Below are 12,145 nucleotides of genomic sequence, written 5' to 3' on the forward strand. Positions count from 1 at the left end.
CCGTGGCAGGAAATATGAGTGTTTGCATCATGGATTAACGGTGTAATTCCATTTTTAGGGCAAAAACATGATCATGGAAGAGATAGGATAAAATGAAATGAAGAGTTTTTTTCCAAAAGTAATGAGGATGATGTGAAAATGTATATATTTTTGTGGAAATCGCGTGGCACATATTTCAGAGTATTAATCATGTATTAAATAAGAGCCAAAATATATGTTAATGTTTAGAAATGGTCAGTTTTGATGAATCATGTTTCAGAGTAGATCAGTAACATGCGAGTACATTGTTAGGAAATCATTACAGAAGAAGAAGGAATAGGACAAACAAATGCGTACGGAATAGGTTCGTGGAAAAAACCGGTGGGAAGAGGAAAAGGAAAAAAAGCGTGCGATGAAGAGCTTACCACAACAAAGAAGCTGACCAGAAGCAGTGGATATAGTCACTCGAAAATATCCACCATTGGGACATAGTAATGACATTTAAACTATAAAGGAGTGATCATTAAGGACCCCATTTGAATAAAGTTACACTTTTCCGAAACATTTAGGAGGTTTTTAGTGAATCATCTAAGAAAAATTTACATAGATTTTTTTGTTGAAAAACTACCCCCTGATCAACACACAGACATGCTAAACACTTGTTACTAATATTATTTCTAAATAAGCTCATGTCTGAACTATGGAAATCAATGCTTTAGAAGAAAATGAAAAAGGAACAAGATGTAAACACTCGACCTTCCCTTTTTCTGATGAATCGGACCATATTCATACTGAAAACTCATGGGGAAGTTGCACGTTGGGTTAAAGGAAATGCAAGTGAACACAGTAGGAAAACCAGGAATACGTGTTTCTCTAGCGACAGTAATGGCACACACAGACGAAAACAAGTATAAAACTAGCCACATCCTAAGCATTTCTTTCATCTAGGTCTAAGAGGTAACAGACATTTTCTACGCACATCGGTGTACATAGGCGGAAATTGGTGAACACAGAAACGCACAAACAACACATAAACACATATAGATGGGCAGTGGCTCAGTAATGTTCGAGGATTACGAGGGATAGTGGTGAGGGTGAAATATGAATTGGATCGGAGTCATTTGAGAGCTGGAGCAAGTGCGGAGGATACTGAAGGACGACTGGCTTCTTTACCCTACGTAATAACGACGCAAGAAACTTCCAAAAAATATAAAATGTACTACGAAACAATGGCCAAGAACCCTTATAGACCAAAGCACATCCAAAGATATCGCCAAGGGCCTTCCCTAACCAAAAACGGATATTGCACGCCGATTGACTTAGTAGTATGTGTCGATTCGCTTAAAAGAAAACTCTTCTCGGAAGTTTCACACGTTATTGGAAGAAACACATGCAATTTTCCACGATAATAAACATATGCTTCCGACCTAGGTTTCAATGTTACTACATCATCTTCAACGTACAAAATAGCTCTCTTTGTACTTTGAAGATGATGTAGTAATATCGGAACCTAGGGCGTAAGTAAAATTTCATAATCATGAAAAATTGCAAGTTCGCTTCAATATGGAAAAATTCCACTCCATCACGCTTAGTCCCTCGTATTTTTTCACAGGATATTTCGTTAAGTTCTAAGTATCACAACACAGAAATTCAATAAAAAATCAAGCACCACGTCATGCGGTGTGATATATTTTTTAAAGGTAGTTATAAGTTGGAAACTAATTTTACTCATTTTAAGATTTTTCATTGCTAATGGCTTCCGGGTGCAGTTACGTGTTGCGCATTGTCTTGCAAGCTTTCGCGTCCGCTACAGGGCGCATCATCAGGTGATGAATGAAATTACGGAATACGTTGTCAATTACTATACTCGTCCAACCTCCCCCATCCACCGGAGTTGTGAGGGAGGAGGGCGGCGCTGACGTCAGCAGAACTCTCAGCCCTGTTCTTGACCAGCGAGCGGCCTCTTCTTCGTGTCTAGTGAATAACCTTGTTGGTTACATATTCGCCGTTTCCTCTTTCGGAAAATTGTTTTCCAGGTCAGGCTGAGTTTGACGCCGTCAACTCTGTTGGAATTCTGGGGGCATTTCTCAATCTCAATAGCCTCCCGCATTAGTCGTCGATGATAAAATTTCTCTTTGGCTAACACCTGCGTCTCGTAGATTAAAATTCGATGCACATCTTCCGAGTAAACATGCTCCGCCTATTCCGTAATTTCATTCATCGCCTGATGATGCGCCCTGTAACGAACGAGAAAGCTTGCGAGACAATGCGCAACACGCAGCTGCACCCGGAAGCCATTAGCAACGATGCCCCTTGCTGCGGAAACCTACGTTCAAAGGTTAGATTTTTCACTCACACAACTAATAAGGCATACCCGGAAAATGATAGGCCCTCAGATTTCCCAAACGGTAATGAATTATCAAAAAAACGTAATGACCAATTTAAAATTTTATTTTGCAAGTTCTCTTAGCGGATCCATCCACAGGAGAAATACACATAAATCGGCGCTATTCCTCTCATAAAAGTAAAGGGTTCCTAAGCTAAAGACGCTCATAGTGAATAATATATAATGAAATTATCTCATTTATATTTTTAGTAACACTAGGAAATACTAGAGACTTGGAGGCAATGGCATTGGGTTCCTGAATCCCTGATGACGATGGGCGAGTTGTTCATCGAAATGTTGGAAGAAGTTATGGATCACCTGACCCGGTGCGAAACGCAAGAAAAGCACTGCCATTGTTCGCCGGAAAAAGTTATATTTAGTAATACTACTCTAATCTTACCACCACTGTATCTTTACGAATCAACGCCATAAGTTGAAGGCTATAAAACGTGCATAAGTGAACACAATGCATGCACAAATGCATTGCTAAAAATAAGTTGTAGAATATATATCTTTCCCTTACTACCTACTGTTAACAAATAAGCTCTTCCTATTTTATGCATGCATATAAAGTTTGAAAAAGCAGCCAACCAAGATGTATTTTGAGATACGTACAATAACTGTACGAAATATTATCTTTATTTTAATATGAAAATTATTAATACGATATTAAAAGACTGAGGCTCCGTAATACACAAGGCGAAACAAACGTAATAACCGTATCAAAATTTTAGTCTATTTTTTAGGCGTCTGAGGGGAGCACGTGCCCCCGTACCCACCTAAATCCGCCTATAATGGACAATGCTTAGAGCTTTGAAAAAGTCAGATATGACTGACACAATAGGCAAAAATGTAGAGGTATTTTTTTATCGAATCAATGTTAGTAGCACCTTATTAGCACTTTCTTAATCATTCGCTAAGTAATCTTACCGAGCAAGATTACCTTTAGAAAATATGATAAGATACCTTAAGAAAAAGTTAAAAAAATTAAAACATAACTGCCTCATCGATAGCATGGGGAACTTAAACTCAGTGTCACTTAATATTATTTTCATAGCAGTAATTTCCAAGTGGCCGGGATACGTGTTTTTACAAGGAATGAAGATGCTCGCTTGGATAAAATTCCTATCCAGATTTCTTTTGAAATGAAAGTAATAAAAAAAGCAATGGGCATTTCTTTCACAGACTTCTCGGCCACGATTTTATCCCGGACAACGATGCAAATTCCAGAGCTTACGCTATCTGGCGGCATTCGGACAAAGTGGTGGAAATACGCTTTTTTAGTGGGGAAATTAAAATAGTTCGCACCGTCGAAGTTCCGTTATCTAGAGAGACATCGGATGCCACGGGTGACTTTTATCTCCCGCCCGAACATGCAGTTCACGAACTCCGAGCGTTATCTTCATTTCATTTGCCTCCCTCGTAGTCCCTAGGCTTTTGCGACTTTTTACCCTTCCACAGACGTTCTCTCATTTATTTTAAGGCCAACGGATTATTTACGGTGGAAAAATAGCTTGAGATCCCAACCAAAACTTTTTCAAAACCACATAGACCAAGTTAAGAGTCTGAGTAATCCGACGAGGTAAAGTAAAGCAATGTGAAGCATAATCTGCATGCCAGGACTGAATTACGTCCATTACGAGGAAAGTCATACAAATGAAAAATGAATGGTTATGGAAATTGACTGAGTTTAAGACATTGCCATGGAATTAATTATGCTGGTTGACTTTTCCTGCCATTGATTTTTACACTGGCATCAGGAGTCACGGTAACAAACAATGCGGGACAAATACAACAAGTGATATAAACTCTCTCGTTAAAATTCATTTCCCCCATGCCAGGCAAAGTTGAATTAGGAAAGTTGACTCCTGATGACGCAATTCAATAAATTGTTTTTTTCTCTTTTTTACTAAATATCACATAATTTTGCTAATGACGGCGATCAAATCAACACGCTAAAACGCTATAGTAGAGAGCAGAAATAGAGTTATGATCTTTTTGGAAGAGCGATTAAATTACAACCTGGCTATAATTGACAGTTTCTCAACAGAAATTCTGTAAAAAATACCCCAAAGGTTTAACTCTGCCTCGTAAGTCTAAATTATTCTTTTTCTAGGCTTGTAGCATTGTCCATATTTCTTGATTAGTTAGTTATTCAGAAAACGGAAAGTAAGTCTATTTTGATGAATAAAACTTTATAAAGGAAGATAACCACGCACGCAAAGTAGAGATGGATTTTCCTAAATCTGATATTTTCACAAGAACATGAAATTTACCCAGCAAATATTCTAAACATACTTTGCCTGAATTGACTGAAGCCCATTATTTTTTAAAGGTTCTTATATAAGTCTTTGCCTGATGCAGACTCCATTACATTAGATTAACGCTATAGACATTCTGAATACACTTTAAAGGAGAAGTTCAACAGGCCTGAATTGAATCCATTTTTGAAGCCAATTTCTTTCGAAGATTTTCCAATGACAGCCTAGGTTCCTAATTATCTGAATTCAGATATTGTATGCAATTTAAGCTGAAGATATTCTGAATTTGCTTTTTTAAGAAGCCATGAATTACTTCGCCTGAATCGATTTTTGGAAGGATTTGTAAATTACATTTATAGTATCTAGTGCAATCTAAGATTATTACACGATAGCCCTTACACAAGTTAACTCCTTCAGTTCCCTTATGTACTTTTCCCTTGTGCCCTTCTTCATCTGTCTCAAGTATTTATCTTGTCTTGCTCGGGTGACTTTTCCTTCAATATTCCCCTTACTCAACGCCTTATCGCTTGTTTTATTGATTATTTCTCCACAGATTACCTTCCTCCCATTCTGCATCTCCCCAACCGTTGACTCTCTTAAGCACAAGGTCTTCAAGGCATTCAGAATACCAATATCATTGATCATAATTATGCATCTAACGCAAGGCAGAGACTCAAATCTCAATCTTAGAATCTCAAGACAGCTCTTGAAAATGACGTGTATATAAATGTTGAAACCGGTTGAGGTAAATAAATAAGCGCGGAAAATTACTAAGGCTGTTTATATCTTGAAAAAGATTTACAATTACTGATTAAATTAAAGATTACAATTTTTCCACTATAATATTTCCCACCTAAGTACTAAGTCTCATTTCATAGTCTGTCCACCGGCCTTCTCTGTCGTTTGGTGCTCCAGAAAAAGACATAGTGGATAGAACATGCCTTAAGACGTACCTATAACATGAGGAATATAATGGAGGATAAACTATTTACAGCATTTCACTGTCTAGTCCACCAGCTTTACTCCTGGCACCGAAATCATATAATAAATACCGTTTGGATCTGAGGTCTCATCATTTTCCCTCGTTTGTCACCCATGTGTACCCACGTGCTTCATCAACTGCAGTACCATCCCGTTCCACTCCCCCGTAACTGGGTCCTGGGCGCCGTATTTTCGATCTGGCACCAAGTCCAGGATGTAATCGAAGCCGACCTCCTTGGCGACGCGCTCCAGTAGGTCGACGCAAAACCCGTGAAAGCGAGCGTTTCCCGTGTAGTTCTTCTCGTAGTGCATCATCACGTAAGGGGTTTGCTGCGTTCACGGATTATTACCCGATATTCCCATACATGAAACGTGTTTCACATGTTTCGGACGGAGAAATTGATAAAAAAAGAACGCGTCACAATTTTAGGTAGAGAAGTTTTTTTTCCGGATGACATAAATGACATAAAAACGTTTTTAAGTAATAGCAAGTAGTATTAGAAACATAATGAAATGCAAAAAAGTCAACGAAACGGAGTGAAAAATTGAAAAGGGCGCAATAAGAGGCGTACAGGATTTCAACGAGCATGGGATAAAAGAGTTACCAAATAAAACAGAAAAAATATATATGACGTTATAAAAAGCAGAGAAGTAATCGATGCAGAGTTAGAGGTGGAAGTATATTTTATTTTATCACAAAAGTATTATTTTTTTCCAAATTTGAGATAGTTATTAAATGAATAAACGTAGGTAAGTCGCATGTGAAAACAGTAGCTCCAGAAAATTCATTATAGGTGCATTTGCAAATTATTGGTCGAGACAAAGAAAAATGTCGTGTATAAGCAGGTAAATTTTTAACGTAACGCGCATAATAATAATAATTGGTATGATTTAATTTTCAAAATCATGTTATTCCACAGGGTCAATTTTCATCATCTCCCCAGCGTTTTTGCCATCGCGAGGATGGGCAAAGAAACGTCAAAATATCGGAATAAGCGGAGTGAATATATTTGCAATTGAGATACGCGGATAAATGAATATTTTATGAGTTTTTTTGTTGCCCAGAGTGGGGAGTAGAAGAAGATTCAATCAATTTTTTTTAAACATTTCATTGGAGAGTCACGAAAATTTTCGAAGCCAGTCGTTCAATTAGCAGTATTTCCTCGCACAAAGGGATGTGAAATTCGGGGAAAATGGAACGAAACAGATGATAAACGAGGCGTGTATAGGTGTGGGTGAAAATTTCGGGACGGGATGAAGGTATCAAAAGGAACCAAAAGGTGGGGGAAGACGCCACAGTTAAGTTCCTATTCTTTTTACAAACATTATTATAATAACACTAGTATTGATATTATTGGTTAGATCAGTGTTAAAAATAATGCGCGAGATCGTGAAAGAATATTAAGTAGGTAATCCGAGCATGATTGATCACTCTTAATTATTGATACAGCTTCTTTTTTATTCTAATCAACATTTAGTAAATCCGCCATTATATCATCACGGAAATGTATTCATGGAATGACTTGAAGAGCTATTTCGCTCGTTTTAAATTTTCGTGTCGAAAAGCAAAAATGCTGGCATACGACTGAATTTTTCGTTCTAGCATGCGTAATGCCTAAGGTTTTTAAGTATAGGATACTTAAAAAGAGAGCCCCTTTGATTTTCAGGGATAATAATTTATTCAAACGACCAAAGAAAGATTTAAAGTCAGCACTCGTATTTTTTTGTAGAAATTAAGTATCATATCTTGCAGTAAAACGTTCTGGAACATATGAATTATCGACTAACTTATTTGAGGCGAAAATTTATGATCGGAAATGGAAAACACAGGCAAAATGTTATCGAGAAAGCTGTGATAGATTAAAAGGCTCAAAGATGTCTGCGGATAACATATTCGAGAGAATATATGACAATTTATATTAGAAAATAAAGTTTCAGATCTTTCTTAAAATAAAGCAATTAATAACGATGAAAATGTTTCGAAATCAGTAAGTTCCAAATTAAAGAAAAATAATAGGCATAAGCTATAGCAAAAACACTCATCGAAAACAAACATATAGTGAAATGTTCACTCGCAAATGCATCGAAAATCTATGGAGAATTATTTTATGAGACCTTAGAATTTTGTGATTAGATTTTGATTCTGCAATGAAAAACTTTAACAGTCAATAATAAAAATCCATGTAACTTTTTTCAATGTTATTTACTTAAATATTCTCCATATTAATTATTTAAACATTATGAAAGATGCTCTATTAACTCCGAGCAAGGGAGTCGAATGCCAGCATTTAGGTTGTTGTGTTCAGAGTGATCAGTTTTAATCTTGTATCCTAAAGATGCGGAACATTAAGATCAGTACGAAAACATACAATTCTTACGTTTTCAGTGAGATTTACGCATGCATATTATATACACTTTTTAAGAGTTACTGGTAGTGAATTAAATAATGGGTAATTAAATAATTAAAACAACAATCAAATATACGGGTACGCGCAGTATTTAAAAATAGACAGATACAAATAAACATTAGTTAAAATGTAACATATTTAATAGCAGCTTCTGTTACTGTGATTACAAGCACTGATTCATTTCGATGCTTGAAATAATTTGCCATAAATGTGTTAACAATGAAAGAGTGATATTTTGAGCTTAAGGAATTTTTATTGTTACAAAGGTATGCATTACCACTTATAATATAATAAAAAGGCTTTATTATGTTAAGTAACGTTAACATTACTGCATATGAAAACTCTATGACCCCTTGTAGAATTTATTAAAAATAGCTATGTGTTAATTATGCAAAAATGGCATGTATCAGATAAGAAATAAATATTGATGCGATAAATATGAACAAACAATGAATGATTGTTAAAGAGCTACGCCATCATGAAATAACATGCAATTGCTTATTCTAATTACTAAGATGATATGTACACATAGTTAGGTTTATCGGATGCTGTGCGTGTGAGTGTACAATTTTGCAATACTGTAATCCAACACTAATAACAATAATAAATTACTGTAAAATATAATATTAAACAATTCACAGGTATGGCCAGAAGAGGTATAAAACGTTAGTTGATAATATACCGATGATAAATGATTTTGAGATGATAAATGTGTGTGAAGTAAAAGCGCATGACCAAATATTAGCCAAAGGGTAATGTTTAACTTGAAAAATGTAGAAAGTAATATAAAACCATTGAAAGGTTGAATAGTGCCATTTAATGATTCAATGATTGGAGAAGGAAAGGATTTGACCCTTTCCATACTTCACCGCAGCTAATTTATTCGAGACACACATATTCATCAGAGGCATAGGGAAAATTTCAATGTTGGCGACGAATAACGCAATATTTAGCCCTGATTAAAATATTAAGGTTATTTAATAAACGGTGACAAATCAAAATTGATAATTTTCAAGCGATATTCCCGATTTAATAAAGGATAGCTATACACCGCTGTTTAATTGTGCTATAAAATGACACAAAAACGGGCGGAGTTTTATGGAAATGTTCATGAATTTATTTCACTAGAGAGACCTGTTGAATATTTTCAAATTGCTAAAACAAATACGAGGCGGTTGACCAAAAGATCGAAACATTAGATCTCTTCCTAACGAATTTCGAATGTTCTTGTTAAAAATATTCGTATGCATTATGTGCGATCACCGAGGATGATATTCGCTGTAGATCGTTATGCCAGAGTTATTTGCTGAATAAATTTGGGAAGTGCCAATTCATTTTTAGATCAAAACGAAAGAATTTCGATTGCGGAGTTTCCTAATTGGCAGAACAAGATTAGAGCCTTGGTCAATTAAAATGTCTTGAAACGGATTAAGTGCGACATGGGCCAATCCAAGAGGCATTTTAGCATCATATTTAATACATTTGGAAAGGATATGAATAGGGATGTCGTCGCGGTAAAGTAAGATATCAATATTTTCAGGGCCAATTCCTTTCAAATTTGTGACCCAATATTTAATTTAATTCAAATTAAAAAATAAATATATTCCGAGAAATTAGTAGATAAATGTCATGGGCATGTCAAAATACATTATTACATCAAACATCTTCATTGAAGTATTTGATCTCCTCCAGAGTAAACTCGTGAATGAATATCAATTAATCCGAGAAAGATTGCTCTCTATCAATACCGCTACTTTATTCTTCGAATCATAATGAAGTTTAAGCTCTTTATCATTGCGGATTTTCTTCGCATCATAATTAAGTTTAGGTTTTTTTATGATTACGGATTTGATTTGTATTCAAGAAATGATTTGACAAGCTATTTAACTCGTTTATTATTTTCTAAGTTACGGCAATGAGGATAGGAATTCATTGGTTCATGAAAAAAAATCATACATGCATGATAAGGTGGTAGCAAAGAGGGGGGAGTTGAACTGGACACTCACGAGTATCGTGATGACCACGAGCGTTACGTTGATGGCTCCTGCGTCGAAGAAGGCTCCTCTATCGGTGACGTTGACCCCGCCGGCCGGCGTCCACTCGCCCACCTTGACCAGCGCGTGCTGCTTCAGCTTCAGGAGGTCCAGCTTGAACTGGATACGACGACCCTCCTTGAATTCAATCGGTCCGCTCAAGCCTTTGAGCTCCACCTGGGGGATGAGACAACGACTGTGGATCTACATCTACATATTACTGGGTGACATTTAACAGTATTTTTTATACATTCGTGTTTACATCAACTCTTTCTCAGCAGGTTTTCGCAGGTTTTTCACATCCCTCTTCTTGTGTGGGCCTTTCCCTGCAGTGTTTTTTTTCCAATAAGGACGGAAGTCAATATCCATTAGTTTTTCCCACGTTTGCTCACACCTTTTTAAACGTAGTAAATGTAGCTTTGTTCACTTTGAATTTTGTTTGCTGTTATTTAAACCACACCTCTCTTTTTTGTTATAATTTGATTGCACTTAATTTCAAGAGGAACTTGAAAATGTATTCCTCTGTAAATGTTATAGTATAAAGAAAAGTCAGATGGAAGATGGGGCTTCGTAGTCCATGAATAAAGTCGAAGTATTATATCATCCCGGAAGCCGCCTAAATCGGTCTTTTCGCTAAGTGGACAAAATACATGTTTTTTTCCATTTTTCCCTTTTCTGGTTGTGGTTTCTTGACCCTTGTTTTCCTTATCATAAATTGACTAATTTCATGCAGCCGCACGGATATTTATCCACTTAATCATTCATATTTTTAGCATGGTTTGAGTTAACTTGCAAGGAGCGGTGCCTGATCTTTGAGAGCTCACACCGTCTACTGGCATGCGTTATGGCCCAGTTTTGCGACGACTACGAAAACGTAACGAACTGCATGCTGAATGTTGGTTTGTGCTCACCCCCAGCCAAGCACCATTTAGGTGGATCAAGCACCATTTAGGTGGTGCAAGGCATTATATAGATGTAGATATAAATAGACGTGTGGCAGGGGGTGTTAGAAAACCAGCCGTTCAAAAAAGGGAAGAAAATGAGATGCAAATTGGTGATACGTGACCATGAGTCCCGCCGCATATTTATCGAAGTCCATTATCTCTCGTGGGAAAACGAATATCTATACCTTTCATACTCATCTCAGAACTTCGAGATTACTCAGAAGATCAAATTATAATTTGATCTTCTGAGTAATCTCGAATAATTATAATAATTATCTGTGGTTATGGTAATTATCTCAGAGAATTCTCATGCTTCTCTGTTCGGTAAAGCATCTCTCTTATTTTCATCCTGGTCTGGAAATATACTGCAGTTCCTAAGATAATCTTCTCAATGTCACTCTGAAAGATATCTGCTCCTCTTTGCTGAGTATTAGGTAAAATAACAAAGTTACTTCTTCGTGCAGTGTGTCCTTTTTACAAAACATAGCTAAAATCAGCAGGAATGATGTTAAACCTGTAATTTGTTTCACAATTTTACTTAGCGTGATTCGTCCCTCTGTCGTCGATGGAATCTTGTAAATGCCTTTTATCCCACTTCCAATTGTCGGATCGGCTTGAAACTTTGCACCTGAGTTTGTTTCTTGTGTAACATGAAATTTGGAAAGCTTGATTTTAGCTAATATCTAGCCATTTTATTTACCACATTCGTAAGAATTTTCTCCAGGTCTATCTGTGGCTCACTATGACTGCTTTGTCATCGGAAAATCTCATATTATTTTTTTTACCGAGGATTTTCTTCTCGTGGACTCGTGGCGCTATATCTTTAATTTATTTTAAACCTTTCTCAATAGTAAAAATTGAAATTGCGCGCGACAGGGCGCACAATTGTCTCCCTCCTTTCCTTATTAATGCTCCTTCTCAAATGGTTAAAAGAATAAAAACAATGGGGCAGTTAGTGAGCGCCTCGAATGCAATCCCAAAATCTAAACATTCCACGTCTTCAGTACGAGCACTGCTTAATGTGCGACAGTCTATGGCGGAATACCATAGAAAATGAGACTAAATGAACGCAGAAGTAAAAAGAAAGCCTAAATTATCTAATGAAACGTAAAAAGAAGGCGAAAAATTTGCAAGAATAATGCCCAAATGCTGC

The 12,145-nt window shown here is 36.5% G+C and overlaps 1 protein-coding gene across 7 annotated transcripts in view; it reads right to left on the reverse strand.

Moving 5' to 3' along the window:
- LOC124160608 (glutamate receptor ionotropic, kainate 2-like) overlaps window positions 1-12,145 on the reverse strand; it is a 491,042-nt gene that overhangs the window by 72,783 nt on the left and 406,114 nt on the right. For 4 of the 7 annotated variants that reach the window (XM_046536495.1, XM_046536499.1, XM_046536498.1 and 1 more), the window contains one exon: window positions 10,022-10,225. In XM_046536495.1, coding sequence (XP_046392451.1) covers window positions 10,022-10,225 — 204 coding nt within the window. Of the gene's footprint in view, window positions 1-5,733; window positions 5,938-10,021; window positions 10,226-12,145 lie in introns of all 7 variants that reach the window. The other 3 variants (XM_046536501.1, XM_046536497.1, XM_046536496.1) reach the window with 1 other exon arrangement.

This window comes from Ischnura elegans, chromosome 6 (assembly GCF_921293095.1).
Source record: "Ischnura elegans chromosome 6, ioIscEleg1.1, whole genome shotgun sequence".
NCBI lineage: Eukaryota > Metazoa > Arthropoda > Insecta > Odonata > Coenagrionidae > Ischnura > Ischnura elegans.